Raw genomic sequence first — 26,064 nt, 5'->3', positions numbered from 1 at the left:
TTTTTATTTTATTTTATTTTTTACTGTCCAACATAAATATATACAACACATAAAATGATTTTAAGAGTAACTAGAATGCTGTCTAAAAAATCAAATGACTTTTCAGAGAATGCTTTCTAGAAGACGTTGCTTTTGATCTAAGATTTTTTAGAAAAGAGAAAGTAGTGAAAAAGAGAAAAGTATTATTCTGTTAATACCATTTAGTCAAGTGACTTGCTATGAATTTTCCTTGTGTCCAGCAGTAATAAAACAGATATAGATAGGATGAAGAAGGGTAGAAGACCAAGGAAATTGTGACAAGACAATTCACTCTAGTAACGTCCTAACAACCTCCATCATGGTTGCTCAATGGAATTTAACAAGAAATTTAACAAAAGTTAAACAAACCTTTATCTACTATCTACTAAATACAAGAAAATGTGCTAGGGAATTTCATATTGAGTTATTTATTTATTATTATTATTATTATTTTTAGAGACAGAGTTTTGCTCCTGTTGTCCAGGCTGGAGTGCAATGGCACGATCTTAGCTCACCGCAACTTCCACCTCCCAGGTTCAAGTGATTCTCCTGCTTCAGCCTCATGAGTAGCTGGGATTACAGGCATGTGCTACCACGCCTGGCTAATTTTGTATTTTTAGTAGAGACGGGGTTTCTCCATGTTGGTAGGGCTGGTCTCAAACTCCCAACATCAGGTGATCCGCTCGTCTCAGCGTCCCAAAGTACTCGGATTACAGGAGTGGGCCACCATGCCCAGCCCAAGTTATTCTTTTAATTTTCAAAATAATGTAATGAAATAGGGATACATTTGTCCAGGGCAAAGAGAATAAGGAGGTTCTATACACAACAGAGAAACACCCACATACATGCAGATGTACCCACTGTTAATATTTCACAACATACATTTCAAAAGAAGGAGATAATGAGAAAGCAGAGAGGAAAAAAGGCTAACGAGTCCTGTCCACTCTATTCCAGATCCCTAACATTTCACCTGGTCCAGAATACTTCCTCAGTGAAAAAGCTCTATTTTCATGGCACAGGTTATTTTCCTTTCAGTCCAAGTAACACTGTGGCCTTGATCATCAAATATCTCCAGGGATGATTTTCTTCCTTTTCTCTTTTTATATCTTAGTTAATATCTAGTCTAACGTTCTTCATGTATTTTATATCTTCCATTTGTGGAATAATATGACCTTAACATTTAGTCATGCCAGGATTTTTCAAAAAATACCTAATTTTCAAAGACAGAGGTACTAAAGTGTGTTTCATAGGAAGGGATACCAGAGACATAGTATGTCTTGATTACAGTTAGTAAAATATCTGACAAAATGTATCATAATGAACTTCTGGATATAAAATGATGAAATGGGGATTACTTAGCAGAACTGATAAATGAACTCACAAAAGATTAAACAATAAAAAATAATAATATTGGGTGGAGATGAATTTAGAGATTATTTAAAGGAGGATTACATAGCCCTTTGAAATTCAACATTTTATACAATAATTTAGATGTAAACAATAAATATTGAGGGCTTATCAAACCTGCAACTGACACAAAACTGATAGAATACCAAAAATTATAAAATTAAAATTCAAAATCATTTCTATAATCTGAAATGCTGTGCTGAAAGCAATATGAAAGTATAAAACAGTAAATACAAAGATGTTCTGGATTTTTTTTTTTTTAAAGAATCAAACAAAAGGTGAAAGACATGACTTCTGTACAATTTGCACAAAGAAAAATCTAAAGGCTTTTATTTCATTCACAAGGTCAATAAAAGCCCAAAAATCACAACGTGATGTTTAAAAAGGCAACACACTCTTATATTACAGAGTCTAGAAAATATGTCACACAATGTAAAGCTAAAAGAACTAAAGGTATAACTCTTGCCCAAAGAGTTCTAAATGAAAAACCATGGCTACCTTTATACCTGGAAGACTGGTTGCTCTGTAAGAGACAAAATTTCTTGCTTATGTTTCTATGTTTCTCTAGAAGTCAGTACTAGAATCAGTTGTCAGAAATTAAAGGAAAGCAAAATTTAGCTAAATGTAAGAAAGAACTCTACTTCTAGAGTTCTCTAATGTTATTATCAGGAAATGTGCTCTGTCTCTAGAAGAATTTAGATAAAGGCTGGATGACTGACATATACTAGAGAAACTAAATTCTATGATTCTATTTCTAATCTGCAACAGACCTATCAAAGGCTTCAAATTATCTACTTTAAAATTATTATGTGCCAAAGTTAATGACTTTTAAAATTCAACCTTTCTTCTTAATGCTCACATAATAGTCATAATACTTTTTCCTAAAGGGGAAAATCAGCGTAATAAATTTATATTATCTATTTCCTACCAAAGCAATGATTTTGACCGTGCTATGACCAGCAGCAGTGTGCTGGCAAATATTCAGCAATCAGCTTTCCAAGTGTACTTCACAGTATTACTTGATGTTTTTCTTTATGTCTTTGATGTCAACGATGTGAGTGACTTCTTAGTTGAATAATTTTTTAATAATGGAAGAACATATACTTATTTTTTGTTACAATAGCTAAAGACATAATACATTTCATTAGCAGCATTTTCTCCATCACTTTAAGTCCAGACAGTCAAGAAATAATAAATCAAACCCTATTTATGGCATTTGGCAATCTCTGTAGTGTAAATATTCTTGCCATAGCTAATTTCTAGTTATCACTGTGACATCACCAGAGTTGGTAAAAAGTGTACAAAAAGCACACCATTATAGTATTTAAACCAGAGGCACAATATACATAAATAACTTCAAAAGCACAAATCATAATAAAATGTAGTAAAATAATTAGGAACTGATGAGTGTGAAGTATTTATTAGCTTGTAAAACTGTAATTTTAATAGTAAGCCTATGTACCTTAATTTTTAATAATAGCTGTGTTTAATCATCAGTTTGGAGAATTCCAAAAATTTTGACAGTCAGCTCTCAGGCCAGTAGCAGACACTCCAATCCACCACTATGCCCACTCTTTCATAAGCCACAGACACAAAAAAAGAGGAGCATCTCCATCTTGTGGACTGTCAAGATACCGTAGTCCCACTCTTATCTGCAGGGGATATGTACCAAGATCCCCAAAGGATGCCTGGACAAGGGATAGTACCAAACTCCATATATACCGTCTTTTACTACACATACATACCTATGATAAATTTTAATTTATAAATTAGGCAGAGAAAGAGATGAACAATAATTAACAAATAGAACAAGTATGACAATATATAATACTGTTACATAAAACAAATTTACATATATATTTTATATAACAACATTATGTGAGTGTGGTCTCTCAAAGTATCTTATAGTATATAATATTTTCATACTATGGATGATCACAGGAACTAAAACCATGGAAAGCAAAACCGTGGAAAAAAGGAGAACACTACATTGCCAATTTAATTTAAAGCCTTGTTGCATTTTTATGAAATTTCTTTTGCAACTATAGGCATGGAAGGCTTTTCACATTGAGAGTGGGGCTGCCTGCCATACACAATTTTTAAAAATGTGCCTTGGATTAAAATTTTCCCACCCTGCAATTTACTAATAGCACTTGATATTTTCTCTCTCTTTTTTTCTTTTTGAGATGGAGTTTTGCTCTTTTTGCCCAGTCTGGAGTGCAATGGCGGGATCTCAGCTAACCACAACCTCCACCTCCTGGGTTCAAGTGATTGTCCTGCCTCAGCCTCCTGAGTAGCTGGGATAACAGGCATGCACCACCACGTCCAACTAATTTTGTATTTTTAGTAGAGATGGGGTTTCTCCATGTTGGTCAGGCTGGTCTCAAACTCCCGACCGCAGGTGATCCATCCACTCGGCCTCCCAAAGTGCTAGGATTACAGATGTGAGCCACCGTGCCCAGCTGATATTTCCTCTTTATTAACAGTTTTAACTTTTCCACAATGTTCTAAGTGCTTTTTATCCATCTAATTTCCTTCTTAACTGGATAGAATCCATTATTTGGGGTACATTTTGCAGCTAATTTATCCTTGAAGGGCCATCAGCATGCACTTCCATTCAAAAATCACATTTTCTAACGGGAATAAAAATTCAGATTCCTTCATAGTGGAGGTCAGTCAATTACTAACACATGCCTTTTAAGTATTTTAGGCCAAATCATTTTTTTCTATATTATACTTTTGAACATTAGGATCACACCTGAGCACCTGTCCAATTGCTTCTACAATTTCCAAGGCTCCCTGAGAGAAAATACTGGTAACTTCCTTTAAGTACCTCTTTGATCCATCTTCATGAGAAACTGAACTAGCATGATATAAATTGAGCTTTTATATTTTCACAACAGAACATCAACGCTGTTTGTCCCATATTTGGTATCTAAAACATATGGATCCTGCTTCAATCCACAACTGAGTATTGGCACTTAAGGCACTCATTGTGGTAATTCAACCATGAATTGTTTAATCCAGTATTTACCAAAGGCTCACATGAGACATCTGATATTTGAGAGAAGCTGCCTAATTGGCATGCTAACTATTCCTTCTTCTAGAACAAATTCTCTGTTAGTTCATCAGGATGCACCATAGCTAAAGTATATATACTGTCTTAAAATTTTATTTGAGAATAATTTCATACCTATAGATAAGTTATAAAAGTAAAAATAATATAAATAGTGCCCTTATACTGTTTAGCCATATTCATATATGGTTAATATTTTATCTCAATTGTTTTATCATTTGCAATCACGCATATTCCTCCTCCTCTTCCTCTCTTTACACAAACATACACACACACGCACGGTTTCCTGAACATTTTTGAGGGCAAATTACAGACATTATGGCCCTTTACCCTAAATCCTTCAAAGTATAATATATTCCTATAAACAGTTATCAGTATCAGCATATTTAACACTGATATAATACTCTCATTTAACATAAGTATTCCTATTTTGTCAAGTGATCCTGCAATGTCCTTTACAGAGTAGCTCCCTTTCCATACAGGATCCAGTTAGGGTCAGGTAGTGCCTTTAATTGCCAGGTGTCTTTAGCCTCTGACATTCTAGAACATCCTCACAGTGAAAGCTGTCATTAATGATGTTGACATTTTGGGAGAACAGCTCCCCTCCCCACCCATTTTTTAAGAGAATGCTCCTCATAGAAGGTCTGTCTGATGTGTTCCCAAGATTAGACTGAGGTTACACTGAGCCAGAACACTTCATGGTGGTGATGTATCCTCAGTGCATCACATCTTGAGGCACATGATCTTCTCCTGTCCTTCAGTGATGCTCCTAACTTTCATTATCCAGTCCAAGTATTGACCAATTTCTCTACTGTATAATTACTATGTATTTTCTCCCTTGCAAATAATAAGCGGTGTAGCACTTTAAAAGCATGTAAGTATTCTGCTTCCTCATCAAAACCTCCTGCTATTGGTAGCATCCTAAATGCTAAATCTGATTATTCTTATCTGATTCAATTTTTACTGTGATGGCTGCAAACAAATGATTTTACAACTTGAGCAGCCCCTCCATATTTACCAATCAGGAATTTTTCTGAAAGAAAAAGTAAACCATTTATCTTAGCTCACTACAGATGCTAAAATTCCCTAAATTAAGATATAATGTTAAAATCTCAGCCAGGTGCATGTGCCTGTACTCTGAGCTACTTGGAAGGCTGAGGTAACAGGACAGCTTGAGGCCAGGAATTCAAGGCTGCAATGTGCTATGACTGTGCCTGTGGATAAACAACCACAACACTTCAGCTTGCGCAATATAGTGAGACCCTAGCTCTTAAAAAATAAATCTCATCTTGCATAGTCATTGGTCAATATAGAAAATATCCATTCAAAAAACATTTCCTAACTTTTGCAAAAACAAAGCTGAAGGCGACTATTGTCTTTCCAATATCTCACTTATAAAACAAAGAAAAAAAAGCACATCTCTCAAAGTCATATAGTTTCTTTACCAGACATAGCATAATATGTCCCATTCTTCTTTCTTTTCTAGAAAACACAGAATTAAGTTTGGTGTTCAAATGCAGTGACTAATCCATCTCAGGTGTCTGGTAATATTTGTTTCTCTGTCCCTTTATAAAGTTATCTCCAGTTCCTTAGGGAAGGCGGCAAGGCACATGGGAAGGTATAGAAGGAAAATATTTTTGTGGAAAACATTTAGACAATATATTTATTTCAGATATATTTTCTGAATAATATCTTTAAGTTGTATCAACTTAAATTTGTTTGAATGATGACATATTCTTTGGAATTATAAAATGTCTCAAATGAGGTATTCAGTATATTTAGTTCTAATCCTGGCATCCTCTTCAAATGATTTGCAAAAAACTATGCAACAGAAAGATATTTATATAAAGCATACACTGCCAGACCATTATAATTCTCAAACATTTAAATACCAATGCAAATATCTTGAATGTTAAGATTCAACAGACAGGCTTTTAATTCAAGATGGCAGATTAAGCATACAAGTATATCCCTGCAAATGGACCCACATCTATATGAAATTCATTTTATAATAAATGTGGCACTTCAAATCAGTGGAAAAATATGAAATATTTCATGTCAGGAAAATGCCTGATTGTTCATTTGGCTTGTCAATATTGAGGGTTTTGCATGTATATTCAAGTGAAACTGGTCTATGAGTTTCCCTCCCAGTAGTAGGAGTTACATGATTGGGTTACCAAGGTTACTGCAAGACATATTATGTAAGTTAAAGATTTATAAAATAAGGCTGGGTGGGCTTACTATTGGTAGAATTCCTTGGTAGCACTGTCTAGGACTCATACTTTTTGGTGAAGATGTTTGAAAATGATTCATTTTCTTTAATGTTAAACATCTATTCCAGTTTTTCTTTCTTCTAGAAAATCTGCCTTTGACCTAGGTTTTCAAATGTATTGATATAAAAGTTATTCACAGTACTTTCTTGTTGTTGCTTTGTCTCTGCTATATGTCCCCCTTTTTGTGCTTAATATTATTTATCTGTACTTTCTTCTTCTTGTGTTGAGCAGTCCCAACAGAAGTCTATTTTATAACTCTTCAATGCGCCGGATTTTAGTTTTACAGATTGTCTCTGTTCTCAATTTTTCTATTTCATTAATTTCTGCTCTTATCTTTATTTTCTCCTTCTTTCAAATTTCTTTAGGATTATTCTATTTGTTTTTTATTAGCTTCTTGGGATAGTGACTTAATTGGCTATATTACAAAGTTTTTGTTGTTGCTGTTTTTATTTGTATTACAAAACTCATCACCCAGCTTCACACAATGGCCAACATTTATTCATTTTACCTATGAACATCTAAGTTATTTTAAAGTAAGTCCCAGACATCATTTTATCTCATCCTTAAATTTTGAGTAGTGAGCTCAACTCTGGTGGGGCTTTATCTGTGGGAATTCTGTAACACAAAGGTTACCACTCTAAGCCTCAGTTTGCTTAAAGCATAAAATGGGGATAATAATAGACTTATAGTCACATTGAACAGATAACCTAAAAAGATGCACGTACAGAAATTTGCCAGGCATAGAAAAAGTCTCCATAAAAGTTAGCTATTGTTACTTAAACAGACATTGAATCCCTTAAGTTACAAGTCTGCAGAGGGAATCAAGGTATGATACACTAGTATTCATGTCCGCTGGTATCTGTTTCTCCTAGACAGCAACACCTATTGTAACCAGGTATCCTGGTTTTGTTTATTAATTTCTCACTCATAGCCTAATGCTGTAAATACCCAATCGTACAAGGTAAATACAATGCAACTCAATGGTAATGTGAAAATACAAACCTTCAAAAGAATGCAGGATTTCATGAAGTCTATGAAAATAATATTAAAGAAAGTGCTCATCTCACAGTTTTAAAATCCTTTGATTCTGGCAGAATTAAACCACTAAACAACTGGCGATAGGACAATTCACTCAACAACTAAGAAGGATGAGGAAAGAATAAGAATTGAGAAAGACAATGTTAAAGGGTTAAGAAAGTATCTTGAGAAACTGGTGAAACCCTCAGAGTTTTGATAAAACTGATGTACAAGGCTAGTTTATATAAGAAATGCTAGAAAAATCAAACACAAAATGAAGGATGCTATCAGACAATTATATAATTTTACTGGAAAAATTATGCCAAGAATTTATCATGTCATTCTTTGTTAATTCTGAGAATTAGCACAGCCGCAACTACAACTTAAATTTTGATAAACATTTAGTAAAATAATATACATATAGTAAAATATTTTCATTTCTGAATGCTGTCCCTAACAAACCCTTTTCATTAATAATAAATACATTTTATCTCTATTTTTAATAGCTTTATTTTTAAGAGGCATTTTCCAAATATTAATTTTCTCAATTAGGAATTTCTCTTAAGTATATATTCCTAACAAGGAAAAAACCTATTACCTAAATCACTAACACTGATTGTAACTGGGAGAGCAGGAACTGAAAGAGGAAAAAGTTAAAAAGAATTATTATCTTTTTATACAACATATGCTACAGTATTGTTTAAATTTGTTACAAAAAGAACATGTAGTATTCTTGTAATTAAAACAAAATCACTAAAATTTAAAGATATGCTTTTGTTTGGCATTATAGTAATAGGACATTACTATAAATGTGTAAGAGAAAGCAAAGGCAATTAATATTGATAAGCAGATATTTATTGGATAAAATTTCTGTAAGCAGGAAAATGAGAGGACAAAAGAAGAAACTCTTTAATATACTTGACAGGAAAATGAAACAAGCAGCATATAAATTACTCCATGTTGGAAAGATACTCTCAAATGTTGCAGAATGCTGAGCAACCTCTACTTTTTAGTTTAAGAATGATCTAGGACTGTACTGTCCAATTAGTCACAAGTAGCTATCAAGCACTTGAAGTGTAGTTAGTCTAAACTGAGATGTGCTGTGCATATAAAATACACTTGGATTTAAAACATTTGGTACAAAAAAATGCAAAAGGTCTATTATTTTTATACTGATTATATGTTGAAATACTATTTTGGATATACTGCAATAAATAAAACATAAAAATTAACTTCATTTGTTTATTTTTGTATTTTTTAAAGTGATTTCTAAAGAATTTAGAATTACATATGTGGTTTACATTCGCAGTCCAGTTAAATAATTCTAATGGGTTAGCATTGGTCTAAGATCTTGCCATATCCCAAATGCCACAAGGACAAATATAATCTGCTTTTCTCCTTCTGTTTTGTTGGCTTCAGCAGCATGGGAACACATTAAATCAGTAAATCAACTAAAGCATGAATGTACATATAAGCTTATCTGCATACAAACAAACACTTTAGTTCATAATTATTTTTTTAAAAGATCCAAAGAAGTAAAGTCTACTCATGTTACATAAATCAGAAAACAAAACCAATTCGACAACAATCTGAGAGGTGAAAGTCAGCCCCAACAAATTTAGGAGCATTTTTCCCAACTTACCTTTTCCTTTTTTCCCTGAAAATGCAGGCTTTTTATGTATGTTTGAAACTGTGGAAGGCTCCATCCAGATTTCAAATCATTTCTTTATACTTCCTTGGTTTCACTATACTATCAAGAATATTCTTTATTCTCACTGGTCTACTTAAAAACTGGCAATACTAAGAGATGCCATGGTCCTTCCATTCGGCAGTATATATGTCCATTTGTAAAGAACAGAAGTACCTTAAAGGCAAATTTAGTATGTCTGTAATTAAGTGTAATATTAAAAATTATATTAAGTGATACAAGTAAACTATAAGATTTCTGGGCACTAAGATAATTAGATACTTTTAAATTCTAGCCATCCTTTCAAAAAAATTCACTGCTCTCCTCTCCCCAATTTCATAGTTTGGTGAACAGTATCACTGTCAACCCAGTTGTTCAAGCCAAAACCCAGGAAGTCACTATCCCCGGCATTTCAGTCAATTACCAAGTCCTATTCATCTACCTCTACACTGTTTCCAGTGACTTTCTAAAATACCAATCAGATTCTCCTGTTCATTTCCCTGTTCAAAATTCTTCAGTGGCTTTTCATACCCAAGCTTTAAAGTATCTTGCATAACAAATACAGTCCTACATAATTTAGCTCCATTACCACCCTCAAAACTTCCTATCTGCCCAGCCTCATCTCTAGCTCCTCCTAATTTCAGACTTCATATTCCATCAACTCCAACTTCTCTGGTAGTACAGACACATGCCAAGCTGACCTCTCATACTTCTGTGGCTTGAAGCATACTATTTTCTCAGTTGGATGTTTGCCTGACAGTCTCCTATTTATCCTTCAAGTCTCACGTGAAAGGTTACCTTTTCTATAACTTCATTACTGACTCTCCTTGATGTTCTAAGGTACTTCCTATAAGTTTCCACTAGACACCCATCTTTACATACATACACGTTCATTAAAGCAATTATCATACTGCTTTATATTACTTGTTTGCACATGCCTCTCTTCTTCAGTGCAGAGTTAGTATCTTTCTGTCTTTTTATCTAAATACCGTAGCACTTTATTTGGCACTAAATAAATGTCATTTACTTATTTATATCACTAAATAAATATTCATTCATTCCACAAATATTTACTGAGTATGTGCCAAGTACCATCTTAGGTATTGGGGAACACAGTAATGAACAAAGCTCCTGGCCTCATGAAGCTTACTGGTGAAGACTATCAATCAACAAACATTTTAAAATATCCTATAATGTATAAGGTTACACAGTAAAATGGAGCAGAGATGAAAATACAGAGTGTGATGGGGTGTGTGGCTATTTTAGAAGGGAAGACCATGTTGTAAAGCGAGAAGGCCACTCTGAGGAGTGACCTGAGCTGATGCTTAAACTAAGTCAGAGAGACCCATAAATTATTAGGAAAAAGAGAAATCCAGGAAAAAGGAAGAACATGTGTAAAAGCTCTGGGGCAGGAAAAGTTTGGCATGGACAAGAAGTAACAGGAAAACAAGTGTGGTATCAGCAGAGTAAGAAGGGGTTAAGAGGCCAGGTGTGGTGGCTCACGTCTGTAATCCCAGCACTTTGGGAGGCTGAGGCAGGCAGATCACCTGAGATCAGGAGTTCAAGACAAGGCTGGCTAATGTGGTGAAACCTCTTCTCCACTAAAAATACCAAAAATTAACCAGGTGCAGTGGCACGTGCCTGTAATCCCAGTTACTTGGGAGACTGAGGCAGGAGAATTGCTTGAACCTGGAAGTAGAGGTTGCAGTGAGCCAAGATGAGATTGTGCCACTGCACTCCAGCCTGAGCGACAGAGTGAGACCCTGTCTCAAGAAAGAAAAAAAAAAGGCAAAGAAGGGGCAGAGAAGTAAGACAGCTAAGGGCCAGAATGAGTAGTGGTTTGTAGGTTATAGCAAGAGCTTTGGATTTTATTTTCAGAGTGTTGGGAAGTTATTGGAAGGTTTCAACAAGAGAGTAACATGATCTGACTTACTTTTGCTAAAGATTATTCTAGCTAATATGTGAGTACAGGAGAGCAAAAGTAGAAGAAGAAAACCTGTTAGAAAGTTATTGCAGCACATCTAGGGTGGTAGTAGAGGAGGTCATAAGAAGTGGTCATATTAATCACAGAATCTGAAAGCAAAGCTAACAAAACTTGATTGACTGACTGTATGGAATGTGAAAGAAAGGAAGAGAGGAGAAACCCCTTCTCGGGCCAGGCGCGGTGGCTCAAGCCTGTAATCCCAGCACTTTGGGAGGCCGAGGTGGGTGGATCACGAGCTCAAGAGATCGAGACCATCCTGGTCAACATGGTGAAACCCCGTCTCTACTAGAAATACAAAAAATTAGCTGGGCATGGTGGCGCGTGCCTGTAATCCCAGCTACTCAGGAGGCTGAGGCAGGAGAATTGCCTGAACCCAGGAGGCGGAGGTTGCGGTGAGCCGAGATTGCGCCATTGCACTCCAGCCTGGGTAACAAGAGCGAAACTCCATCTCAAAAAACAAAAACAAAAAAAGAAACCCCTTCTCTACAAAAAATACAAAACTTAGTGGACATGGTTGTGTGTGCCTATAGTCCCAGCTACTCAGGAGGTTGAGGTGGAACACTTGAACCCAGTAGACTGAGGCTTCAGTGAGCTGTGATCATGCCATTGCATTCCAGCCTGGGCGACGGAGCAAGATCCTACCTCAAATAGATAGATAGATAGATAGATAGATAGATAGATAGATAGATAGATAGATAGACAGACAGACAAATGCTGTTGAAAGGTCGAGTAGAACAAACTGAGAATTGCTACTGGATTTAGCAGGATAGGGTTGTTGGTAAACTGGAATGGCTTCATGGAATTGGGGAGATAAATATCCCACTGAAATAGTCTTCATTAGAAATGCAAGGGTAGTACTAAGTAGAATATAATATTTTACACTGCTCTATTATTCAGCACATAACAATTAAAGCACCTTGAGACTTAGTATTTATACATAAATAAAGCTCATATTTTCAAAATCTTCCTTAAAAGCTATTCTTGACTTAGCAAAAAGTTCAGTATTAAAGCCCATACAAAATCAGTTCTCTGGTCATTTGAATTCAGTCTGCGGAACACATACTTAAATAAACTCTGCTTCTTTAGCAACAGCCAGTATACAGCTTTGGAGTACCGGCTGACTTTGTGGATTAATAGTTAATACTCATTGATGAATTGGTATACAGCGCTCAGTGCTCTGATGACAAAACTAGATACAGAGTTCTTTTTCTTGGTCACTACAGAAGAATGAGATTTTCAAGTAAAAAAAAAAGATGGGGTTTAACAGGTTATGGTTTCAAAGATAATAGCTGGCTCAAAGATCTACAATGGAAGGTACAATCTAGTTTTAGGAAAAGATTTAGTAGTATAAAGATAACCAAAAAAAGGGGGTGTTTGTCTGTATTTTAATACAAAATGATTTTACAATAAACCTAAAAGCAAAAACTAAAAATCTGTATTCTCCTTCCAGAGAAACCAGTGGTAACATTTTGTTTTGCTTATAGACCTTTTATAGGTTTTCTGTAGCAAAAAAACTAACAAACTTACCTCAACAATTTTCAAGTGTATAGCACAATATTTTAACTATATGCACACTCTTGTACGACAGATCACCAGAACATTTTCATCTCATGTGACAGAAATTCTACACTAACAGAACAGTAAGTCCTCGTTTCCTTGACAAATACCATTCTAGTTTCTGTTTCTATGAGTTTAATTCCTTTAGAGACCTTATATTACGGAAATTATACAAGTATTCATCTTTTTGTGATTGGCTTGTTTCACTTAGCAAAACGTCCTAAAGCTTCAACCATGAGGCAGCATGACAGGAATTCCTTCGTTCTAAGGTTGGATGATATTCCACTGTATGTATATACAATATTTTCTTTATCCATTCATCCACTGATGGACACTTCGGTTGCTTCCATATATTGATTGTTGTGAATAATGCTGCACTGAACACAGGAGTACAGATGTCTCTTTAACATCCTAATCTCATTCTCTTTGAATATATACCCAGTAGTAGGACTGCTGGATCATATGACAGTTCTATTTTCAGTTTTAAGAAGAACTTCCATACTTCCTCCTATGTTTTCCATAGGAGTGTGTGGTATTGTACAATCCTACCAACAGTGTGCAAGGGGTCCAATTCTTCTACATCCTTGTCAACACTTGTTATCTCCTGTTTTTTCTTTGATAGTGGCCATCTTAATAGGTCTGAGATGATATCTCATTGTGGTTATGATTTGCATAATGATTATTATGTAGAGTAGAGTATCTTTTTACATGCCTGCTGGCCATGTATGTATCTTCTTTGGAGAAATGTCTATTCAGGTTCTGCCCATTTTTTTATTCAGTTATTTGTTACTGAGTTGTCAAGTTCTTTATATATTCTGAATAGTAACCCCTTGTCTGATATATGGTTTACAAATATCGTCTCCTATTCCTTAGGCTATGTTTTCACTCTGATGATTGCTTATTTGCTGTATAGAAGATTTTTAAGTTGGATGTATGTTTTTTACTTTTTTAATTTTTTAAGTTGGATGTACATGTTTTTGCTTTTGTTACTTGTGCTTCTGATGTCATATTCAAGAAACCATTGCTAATTCCAATATTATGAAGCTTTTCCTGTTTTCTTCTATGACTTTCACAGACTCAGTTCTTATTTTTAATCCCTTTTTAATTAAATTTTGTATATGGTACACTTTCATTCTTTTGCATGTGGATATCCAGTTTGCCCAACAGGATTTGTTGAAGAAACTACCCTTTTTCCATTTTGTAGTCTTGGTACACTCATCAAAGATCATTTGACTATATATATGTGGGTTTATTTCTGGGCTCTCTAGTCTGTGCCATAGGTCTATATGCCTCTTTTTATGCCAGCACCACACTGTTTTGATTATTATAGCTTTGTAATATGCTTTGGAATCAGGAGGTGTGAGGCCTCCAGCTTTGTTGTTCTTTCTCAAGACTGCTTTGGCTATTTGAGCTCCTTTGAGATTCCATATGAATTTTACAGTGGTTTTATCTGTTTCTGCAAAAAACACAATACAGATTTTGACAGAGATTGCACTAACTCTGTAGATTGCTTTGGACAGTATGGACATTTTCACAATATTAAGTCTTCTAATCCACAACAGTACTGCATCAATATTCATCAGGAATATTGGTCTTCTTGTACAGACTGAGCAGCCCTAATCCGAGAATCCTAAATCCAAAATGTTCCAAAATCCAAAACTTTCTGAGGGCTGACAGTACTGAAAGGTCATACTCAGAGGAAATGCTCATTGAAGCATTCTGGATTTTGGATTTTTGGAATAGAGATGCTCTATTTGTCTGGCTTTAGTTCCAGGATAATAATACCAAATGTATGTCTTTTCATTTATTTGTATCTTTAATTTCTTTTAGCAATGTTTTGTAGTTTTCAATGTATAAGTCTTTGTCCCCTAAGTTTACTCTTATGCACTTTATTCTTTGTGATGCTACTGTAAATGAGATTTTCTTCCATTCCTTAATTGTTAGTACACAGAAACACAATGTGCTGATTTTGTATTTGCAACTTGGCTGAAACTGTTTATTCGTTCTAACAGTTTTTTTTTTTTTAATCTTTAAGGTTTTACACACGTAAAACCAAGTCATCTGTGATTAGGGATAATTCTACTTCCTCCTTTCCAATTTGGATGCTTTTTATTTCTTTTCCTTGTCTAACTGCTCTGGCTAGGATTTCTATTACAATTTTGAAAAAGTAATGAGTGAGCATCCTTGTCTTACTCCTGATCTTAGGGGAAAACTTCATTTTTCACAAATGATTATCTTAGCTGTGAGCTTTTCAAATATTACCTTCATAAGGTTGAGATAATTTCCTTCTATTCCTTGTATGTTGAGTGTTTTTATCAAAAAAGGTATTCTTTTTTGTCAATGCTTTTACTGAATCAATTAAAATGATGTGATTTTTGTCCTCAATTATAGAATATGGTATATATTCTATATTTATTCATTTTCATATGTTGAACCATTCTTGCATCCCAGAGATAAATTCCACTTGGTCATGGTGTAAGATCTTTTAATGCATTACTGAATTCATTTTGCTAATATTTTGTTGAAGATTTTTACAATATTCATCAGAGATACTGGCCTGTAGTTTTCTTATAGTATCTCTGGCTTTGGTATCAGAGTAATGCTGACCTCATTAAATGAGTCTGGAAGTATTCCTTCCTCTTCCACTTCCTGGGAGAGTTTAAGAAGAATTGGTATCAATTCTCCTTTAAATGTTTGGTAGAATTCCCCAATGACACCATGCGGTCCTGAGCTTTTCTTTGCTAGATTTTAGATTACTGATTAAACTTCCTTACTGCTTGTGGGTCTGCTCAGATTTTCTATTTCTTCATTATTTGGTCTTGGTATGTTTCCAGAAATCTATCAGTTACAGGTTAGCTAATATGATGGCATATAATTGTTCATAATAGCCACTTTGATCCTTGGTATTTCTGTGGCATCAGTTGCAATGTCTCCTTTTTCATTTATGACTTTAGTTGAGTCAGTCCACTCTCTTTTTCCTCAGCCTAGCTAAGGGTTTGTCAACTTTATTGATCTTACAATCTTTTCAAAATACCAACTATTAGTTTCTCAAATTTTTTCTATTACTTTCCTATGTTGTTTATTTCTGCTTTATATTATTTCCAAGACCCCTATTTGTTTTTGGAAAGTTTTACAAGATTTACCTACAAGCACAGGTTCCTAAGCCAGTTTTTTCCAATTTATTTTCTTGCATTCCACAGTAAAAAAAAAAAAAAAAAAAGCATTTCACAGTAAACAGACTCATACACACATGAGACTTAAAAAAAAGTCCAGGCTGGGTGGAGTGGCTCACACCTGTAATCACAACACTTCAGGAGGCCAAGGCAGGTGGGTCACCTGAGGTCAGGAATTCGAGACCAGCTTGGCTAACATGGTGAAACCCTCGTCTCTACTAAAAATACAAAAATTAGCCAGGCATGGTGGTAGGCACCTGTAATCCCAGTTACTTGGAAGGCTGAGGCAGGAGAATTGCTTGAACTCAGGAGGCGGAGATTGCAGTAAGCCGAGATCATGCCACTGCACTCCAGCCTGTGCAACAGAGTGAGACTCCGTCACAAAAAAAAGAAGTCCATAAAATACTTACCCTTAATAAGTTTACACTGCTCTTACTTTTAATCCATAATTCTTCACTTTTTTAAAATTTAAGGCTTTTAAAATTCTTATAATTTAAAATCAATTTATTCACTAAGCTGATTTCACTTGAATAAAAGTTTAAAAATACTATTCTAAACAGTATATTCAACATCAGAAATGTATACAACAGGCATAGAACACATTATCTGTTTCAAATAATTTTTAATTCTTCTTGTGGAGCAAGGTAAAAGAGAAAACATGAGTAAAAATTGGAAGATTATTCTTTGGCAGAATAAAATTAGAATAAAATTGAAAATACACCCAGTCCTTTCCACACTTTCAAGGGTCTTCCCACTTCCAATGTCAATCATAAGCACAGTACAATTGGCCTTCCATATCTGTGAGTTCCGTATCTATGGATTCAACCAACCCACAGATGGAAAATATTCAGTTAAAAAAATTGTGTCTGTACTGAACATGTACAGATTTTTCCTTGTTATTATTCCCTAAACAATATAGTCTAACAAATATTTACCTAGCATTTATATTGTATTAGGTATAAGTAATCTAGAGATGATATAAAGTATAAAGGAGGATGTACATAGGTTATATGCAAATACTGCCATTTTATATCAGAGACTTAAACATCCTCAAATTGTGGTATCCAAGGAAGGTCTTGGAACCAATTCCCCAGGGACACTGAGGGTCAACTGCATTTGCAAATAAGAAACCAAGAAATGTCTTTCTCCTGCATAGGAGCTTCACTTTAAAACAGATTCAACACATACAACAGCCCAGAGGCACTGTGTGATATAATAACATAAAAAATTATACTTGGAGAGCTGAGAAATACCTTCATATTTTAAAAACTATAAAATCTGCTAATGAACCACAACTGATCCTGCTGCAGTTTTCTTAATGCATCCTTCCGTAAATGCACTTGCACTAGTTATTATAATACAATGATATATTTCACACTTGAAAACACAAAATAATTCCTATATCTGCTTGGAGAGTCATTCTTACTTCTATTCAAACCAGGTTACACAAAATACACATTACAATTTAAGTTAACAGAATAAGACAATAATTTCTAAATTTAAAGTCTATAGTGAAAGAAAATACAGATTGTCTTTCTAACATATCTGGACTAAAGAAAAATAAGCTTTGAACCCAGGGAGATACTCATTGAGAGACCTCACATAGATAGACCTCACTAAAAGGCATGTAAGAAACAGAATCACTAGCAGAGAGCAGAATGAGAAGTCGAACAGCTCTATTCAAACTGCCAAACTGTACCATGCATATGGTGATGTCTTCTTCACTGTGAAACTCTATCCTCACCCCATATGCAATGCACAGCTGTACTACAATCTTCAGATCACTGTTTTTCTTTAGTATCTGATTTTATTGTTTCTTTCTCTTCACCATCTGTCACTTATTGCTACTCTAGGCCGATCTATTTCTCTTAACCTAAAGAGCATTGCAAATTCCAGGGTGTCCAAATTACATACAAAGTAACAACAAAAGGCTTCTAAGTAAGGATCTGAGGTGTTTCCTAATTGAGCCAAGTATATGAACTTTAACACATGAACTTTATATTTTAGCCATTTACCATATCTTATTTGCTCACCTGTCAAATAAGTTGACTTAACTCACTTGACTATTTTATGTTCAAAATAGTAACATCTCATCTGAGTCTCCCAACAACCCTATGAAGTGGAAGGATTACTAGTCCAATTCTACAAATGAGAAAACTGAAGCAACAAAGGTGTTAAATTATGTGTCCACCAAGGCCAAAGGACTAGAATATGGCTGAAGATTATCTAGATTCTAACCTAGATACTCTGAGATCAACGTCTGTGTTCATAAATGCCTATGGCAATATGAATATATCAGTGTGGTTAGTACTACCCACTTAAATAATTTTAACAATCATATGGGGAAAAAAATACAGAAATAACTATCTCAATTACTTGATGTCTAGGAGATAAGAAGCCCTAACTGCCTTCTTTCAGTTCTCCAAAAGCTACTCTGAAAGACCTAACTGAGGCAAAGAAATTAAAAGCCAAAGGAACACCAATGGGTCAACAAAGCTGATGGGAACTTTTCAAGGGTCTAGCCTCATCTAGCATTACACTGAGCCTATCCTATAGTGGATCCAAACACAAGACTCTCCATTGCTATTTGAAGACTTACTTGCCAAGGATGACTCAGGAGTTTGATGACTCAAACTCCTTTTGAGATGTAGTTCTAAATATCTCTGAATGCCTACAGAATACTTGTATATTTTAGCTTTCAATAAATATTCCTTGAGTAAATACGAGGTGGGTATTCCATGCTCTCTGCTGCCATACCAAACTATAAGCTTTTCTGACTCTGCATCATACCTACAGCTCCTTGAAAGCAAGAAATAACTTATTATTTTCAGAGTCTCAATACCCAGCACCATTCCTGGCACATGTGGCATTCAATAAATGTTTGGTAAATAAATGAGCACAAAAGCACATGTGCCTGGCACAAAGCAGTATCAATTCAGATGTTTCTTAATTTGAGGTTGTGATTGTGTGTGTGCGTGTGTGTGTGTAAATGGTATATGTATTCTTGAACGAAGTCAAGAATTCCTTTGGCCAGGTACAGTGGATCCTGCCTGTAACCCAAGGACTTGTGGGAGGATCACGTAAGTCCAAGAGTTCAAGACCAGCCTGGGCAACACAGCAAGACTCTATCTCTACAAAAAAATTTTTTTAATTAGCTGGGCATGGTGGCACACGTCTATAGTCCTAGCTACTTAGGAGACTGAGGTAGGAGGATCACTTGAGCCCAGGAGTTTGCAGTTACAGTGAACTAAGACCAAGCCAATGCACTCCATCCTGGGCAACAGAACAAGACTTTATTTCTTAAAAGAAAACAAAACAAAAGAAACAAATGTTATATCTTATCTTTGGACTCAACTCACTAGCTATTTTCCTACTAAAGCAAACATTTCTCGATTTATATATATATGATACATATACATTTATAGAAAGAGACCTTATGTGCAAACTAATGATAACAGCAAATTAAACTAGAGCCAGATATAAGCCCCCCATCCAATAGCTACTTCATTCTTGTAAACCATAAGTTCCTGCCACCATCAAAGAAATGATACTCTGTATTTTTAAAGTACTAGCCATTTTCACAGATGGGAAATATGTAGACATAATCCAATTATGAGAAATGATTAAGAGATGTAAGACTATGACTGTTTGTTAGATTATAAAAACCTCATACAGTGCCCTAATCTGAAAATCTGCAACCCAAAATGCTCCCAAATCCAAAACGTTCTGATCACTGGCATGACACTCAAAGGAAATGCACATTGGAGCATTTCAGATTTCAGATTTTCAGGTTAGGGATGCTCAAATGTTAAATATAATACAAATATTCAAAAATTTTTTTAAATTCAAAATAAAAATCACTTCTGGTCCCAAGCATTTCAGATAAGGGCTACTCAACCTGTAGCATGTTGGATTTAACAAACTGTACATGGCAATATAATTTAAATTTGTACCCTACAAAATGAATGAAGCACTGGGCTAAGTGCTTGTATACAGCATCTCTCCTAACCTTTGCAACAACTCTTCAAGGTGTATATAACTGTTACCACCATTTTACAGACGAATAAATGAATACTCAAGGTTGTACATCTAGCTAATAAGTATAGAAACCAGAATATACACCCAGCTTTAACTAATACCTGAGTTATTAGCTACTCACAACTCTATCCCACAGTACACCCTCAACAAAGCAAAAATTTTCTAAATAATAACTGCGTAACTCTAACATTGTAATAACACAACATACTTGCTTTTAACTACTATATCATTTTGAGAAGGAAAACTTACTGGCTTCATAAACTCCACACCTTAACCACTGAAATCTTGAATCATATGAGGGCTATTTATCACTAATATCCTTTTCCTGAAAAATCATACTTTGCCCCTCCACTGCCATGAAAAACACCGTTGGCACCCACAGCAATGTTCTGTATAAAATCTGCCACACCTATTAGTGGCAATGATCACTACCTTAGGTGACTCTGGAGTCTCAGAAGACTTGAACACTCTAATACAAGTTCTAAAAGTTTATGTAAGATCCACCACACCAAACGCTGAGTAAAACCATCTAGAAAAAAAAAAGAAAATTATATGATTAAATATAGTTAAATGTCTCTCTACATGGAACAGCTATTTGAGAAGATCAATTGTATGCTATTTTTGTTCCAAAAGAGCAAGGTTTGCAGATTTTATTTGTTTAAGCAAAACATCAAAACTGAAGAAACCAAAATGTCCCATTTTTCTCAACACTGAAAGACAATCAGGCAAGAGAAGTTCATTCACCGTAACTTACATATTACGATATTTTTTCCTTTTCCCTTTTTCTGACTTACCTCCATGGCCTCAATGAATTTTGGGCCATACAAACATAAATGGTAATTATTAAAGTAAACCAAGGGTCCTTTCTTCTACTCTCCCCCTCTGAAGAAAGGAAGGAAACTTGGAGGTTCTATAGAAACATACCAAGATTTCTACTGGATACATTCCAAGTCTTCCCTCTTCCTCACTCTATATTCAATCAATGGAAAAGTTCCACTGATCTTTATACCTGAATCTCTCTCTCTCTCTTTTTTTGTTTTTTTGAGATGGAGTTTCGCTTTTGTTACCCAGGCTGGAGTGCAATGGCGCAATCTCGGCTCACCGCAACCTCCGCCTCCTGGGTTCAGGCAATTCTCCTGCCTCAGCCTCCTAAGTAGCTGGGATTACAGGCACACGCCACCATGCCCAGCTAATTTTTTGTATTTTTAGTAGAGATGGGTTTGACCAGGATGGTCTAGATCTCTTGACCTTGTGATTCACCCGCCTCGGCCTCCCAAAGTGCTGGGATTACAGGCTTGAGCCACTGCGCCCGGCCTCTGAGTATCTCTTTAATTTGCCTGGTTGTCCCTATCTCTAACGCCACTACTCCAGGTTAAACCAACACATACAAATGCCTGGATTACTAAGGTAACCTATCTAACTAGTCTCAGTGACAGCTTTGCTTCTTTCCATTCATTCTTCACCTTCCATCCAAAATGACTCTTTCAAAACCATAACTTACAAATTAAGAACTACTCAGATGTCATCCTCCCTAAAGTCTTTCAATGACTTTTTATCATTTTCATGATAAAATTATGGCTTAACATGGCTTAGAAGACTCTAACCTGGCTCCAAACAATTTCTCCAGTCTTACATTTGGTCACTTCTGTCTTCATATGCTTTATAGCCACATGGCTCTTCTTTCAGATTTCAAACTCTTCATATTGGTTTTGTGGGGTTTTTATTTGTTCTGCATCTTAGCTATTGCACAATCTCTTCCCTCCACCTACTCTACTTCCCCACACCCTCCTAATTTAACCTAATTCCTATGTAACCTATTTAGATCTGTATCACAGCTCTTTCTCTGAGAAGCCTTACCTAATCATTCCAGATAAGACTGGGTGCCTCCTTCCATATACCTCTGCTACTACCGCTCTTATCATTACTTTAGTATAATTACTTCTTTAATTATCCAGTCTTCCTCATTAAAGTATATTTTTATTAGAGAAGGGATTATTATGGGTACTTGCCCACCCCTACATACCCTAACACTAAGCACAGTGCCTAGACACATAGCACAGACTTGACTTTTTTTAATTGAATAAGTGCACAAACAAAAATGAAAATTTGGAGGAAAAAACTGAAAGAAACAGATTTAAAAGATATTTTAAGCATCAAAAATTCCATATGAATACACATCCTCAATAAATAAAAGGGACTTCTAGATTCCGCTTAGGATGTAGAAAGCTAGAAAGAATGTCATTTCACCCTTCGAACAAAGTAAAAGATGAATATTTTGCAAAATCACAAATTTTCTTGAACCCAGCACAAAAGTAGGGAAACCTTAAATCTAAGTAACTAATCTAAAATCTAAGGAAAGACAGGATTTTAAAGGGAGAGATGGGACATGAGTACTTTACCTGTAGTAAATATCAGTCAGACACCATACAAGCCAATAAAAACTTGGTTAAAACTCTTTTAAAAAATTACTATAAGCCAAATGTGAACCCGCAGGGAAGTAAACAAAACAAACAAAAAAACCCTTTACTCCTCCCTTAAATTAAAGTAGGGGCAGGATCTCTGAAAAAGCCCCATACCTGAGACCCAGAAAAGAAACAAAAACACCTAGCTAAAACTGAGACTGGAAAAATCCAACATAAAATGTCCTCCCTACTCCAACCAAAAGGAGACTAGCAAGCCTCAAACAACATGTAACAGCAATGCACTACAGTCACGGGTCACATAATGACAGGGATACAGTCTAAGAAATGCATCATTAGATTATTTTACCATGAGAATATCACAGAGTATACTTACACAAAGACAGGATAGCCTGGCTATAAACCTGTACAGCATGTTACTGTGCTGAATACTGTAGGCAACTGCAACACAATCATTATTTTATCTAAACATAGAAAGGTCCAGTTAAAATATGGTATTATCATCTTAGGGGACCATCATCGTATATGCAGTCTGCTGCTGACCAAAACATTGTTATGTGACGCATGACTGTTCATGAGCAAAGAGCTAAAGAATGGAGAAATACCTTCTCTGAGATGCAAGTTCAAAGGGAAGACCTAAACCTAAGGGTGGAGTAGACATTAAGAAAAAGTCTGGCAAACTAAATCCAACCCTAAACACAAAGTAATGCTAGAGAAACTTGAAGCCTATGGTAAATTAAAGGTAAACTAGCAACACCAAAAACCCTCAACACTACTCCCCACCACACACACACACACACACACACACACACACACATCTCAGGAAAAGACAAAGCATGTCCATTTCCAGGCATAAGTACTATTTAACTGGTTCTCTATATCAAATGTCCAGATTTCAACAACAACAATAACAACAACAACAAAAAGGAGCAAAGAAAAAAACAAAACAAAACACAAAACTGCACTGTCAAGAGACAAAGCAATCAATAGAACCAGATTCGGATACAACCATCATGTTAGAACTATCAAACGTGGAATTTATATGTTAAATGCTATAATGAAAAATGTAGGTAACATGCACACACAAAAATGTAATTTAAGCAGAGGGATGGAAACAATAAGAAGAAATCAAGTGAAAATGTAGTAACAGAGATTAAAGCCTTCAACAACCTTATCAGTAGACCAAGACAATCACAGAATCAGTAAAGACATCAACAGAAACTACTCCAACAAAACATGACAAGAGAATGAAAAACAGAGAACATCCAAGTGCTATGAGACAATATAAAATACGCTAGCATATGTGTAACTGGAATTCCAGAAAGAAGGATAAGACAGAAACAAAATACAAAGAGATAATAACCAAAATTTTTCAAAATTAATAAAGTACATCAAACGACTCCAAGAAGCTCACAGAACACTAAGATGCATCAAATAAACAAACAACAACAAAAATCCACAATTAGACACATCATATTCAAACCGATGAGGGAAAAAAATAAAAGAGAAAACCTTGAAGCCTGCCAGAGTTAAAAAAAAAAAAATGGTACAACACAGTGGAACAGGATAAGACCTTTCAGAAACTATGCAAACCAGACACCATTAAAGTGCTGAAAGAAAAAACTGTCAATGCAGAAATCTATATCCACAAAAATATCTTTCAAATTGAAGAAGAAATAAAAAATGTTCAGGCAAAATGTAATTCACATAATAAAAGACTAACAAAAATAAAACACATGATTATCTCAAGAGATGTGCTTAAAATATTTGACAAAATTCAACATCCATCCAGTAAACTAGGAATAGAACTTCCTCATCCTGATAAATCGTATCTACAAAAAAAAAGCAAAGCAATAAAAACCAACAGCTTATATTATACTTGATGAAAAACCAGTGCTTTCCCCCATAAGATGCAAAAACAAAGAAAAGACGATCACACTTGCCACTTCTATTTGACATTAAAATTGAGGTTTTAGCCGGTGCAGCAAGGGAGAAGAAAATATAAAAGACATCCAGATTAGATGAAAGAAGTAATACTGTCTTTATCTGCAGACAACATAATCTTCTGCATAGAAATCTCATAGAATCTATAACAAAGCTACTAGAACTAAATAAGTTTAGCAAGGTCATAAGGATACAAGCAGTTCTATATGCTATCAGTGGGAAAAAAAATCCTGAAAATGGAAGAGTATAATTTACATTAGCACCCAAAAACATGAAACACTTAGTCATAAATCTAACAGAGTATAGAATCTATGCTGAAAACTAAAATACATTGATAAAAGACATCAAAAATCTAAAGACAGATCATAAATGAGATGCCTCAATATTTAGGATGTCAATTCTCCCCAAAATGATCTTCAGAATTAAATCAGAATCAATCCAGAAGGACTTCCTAAAGAAATTAAGAAACTAATTCTAAAATGGATAGGAAGAGGCATAGGAACTGGAATTGCCAAAATAACTTTGAAAAGGGACAAAGGTGGAGAACTCACACTACCTGACTTCAAGTTTACTATAAAGCTACAATAATCAGGTAAGTGTCATATTGGAGAAAGGGCAAATATATAGATGAATGAAATGCAGTAAGAGTCCAGAAATAGACTCACACTTGTATAAACAATTGATTTTCAAGAAAGGTATAAAGGAAATTCTATGAAAAAGAGAGCTTTTCCAAAAAATGGTGCCAAAATAAGTGGAAATTCATTTGGAACAACAAAAACTGTATCCATACCTCACACCATATATAAAAACTAACAAAATGAATCACAGATCTAAATGTAAAACTACAATTTTAACACTTCTATATGTAAATATGGAAAAAGATCTTTGTCATTTTTGGTTTTGCTAAGGTTTCTTAGATATAACATCAAAAGCATGATCCATAAAATAAAATAATGTAAAAATCAATAAGTTCAACTTCATCAACATTCAAACTTCTGCTCTTCAAAGACATGTAAGAGAATAAAAACCAGAGAAAATATTTGCAAATCACATCTATGATAAAGAACTTTCATCCAGAATCTCAAAACTCAGTGCCAAAAAAAACCAAAATAATTTGAAGAATATTTCACCAAAGATATAAGGATGGCAAAAAAGATGCTCAAAAGCATTTATCATTAGAGATATACAATTCCATTTACACAACGTTCTGGAAAACACAAAACTATGGAGACAGAAAACATGCCACTGGTTGCCAAAAGCTTGGGATCAAGTAAGGGGCTGACCATAAAGTGACAAGGGAATTTTCTGGATTGATGGAACTGCTCTCTCTGCATTTTAATTGTGTGGGAGTTACACAAGTGTATGTTTGTCAAAATTCACAAAATGTACTCTATGAAAGGTGAATTCTGCCACATATAATTTTAAGTTTTTTAATGAAAAAAAATGACATCTCTTTAAAATTCCTGCCAA

At 35.0% G+C, this 26,064-nt stretch overlaps 1 protein-coding gene across 45 annotated transcripts in view; it reads right to left on the bottom strand.

Annotated features, from left to right (window-relative positions):
- Nucleotides 1–26,064, bottom strand: part of R3HCC1L (R3H domain and coiled-coil containing 1 like) — a 100,089-nt gene that overhangs the window by 31,991 nt on the left and 42,034 nt on the right. For 14 of the 45 annotated variants that reach the window (XM_078344043.1, XM_078344045.1, XM_078344047.1 and 11 more), the window contains one exon: nucleotides 20,663–20,759. The exons of 20 other annotated variants lie outside the window; for them this stretch is intronic. Coding sequence is in view for 11 of the 25 variants with exons in the window: in XM_078344028.1 (XP_078200154.1) it covers nucleotides 9,434–9,497 (64 nt within the window). In the remaining 14 variants the exon portion in view is untranslated. Of the gene's footprint in view, nucleotides 1–9,433; nucleotides 9,656–20,662; nucleotides 20,760–26,064 lie in introns of all 45 variants that reach the window. 11 more of the 45 variants (XM_078344028.1, XM_078344025.1, XM_078344029.1 and 8 more) reach the window with 1 other exon arrangement.

The sequence above is a fragment of the Callithrix jacchus genome, chromosome 12, assembly GCF_049354715.1.
Source record: "Callithrix jacchus isolate 240 chromosome 12, calJac240_pri, whole genome shotgun sequence".
Taxonomy (NCBI): Eukaryota; Metazoa; Chordata; class Mammalia; order Primates; family Cebidae; genus Callithrix; species Callithrix jacchus.
This window is presented reverse-complemented; position numbering and strand designations above follow the sequence as displayed.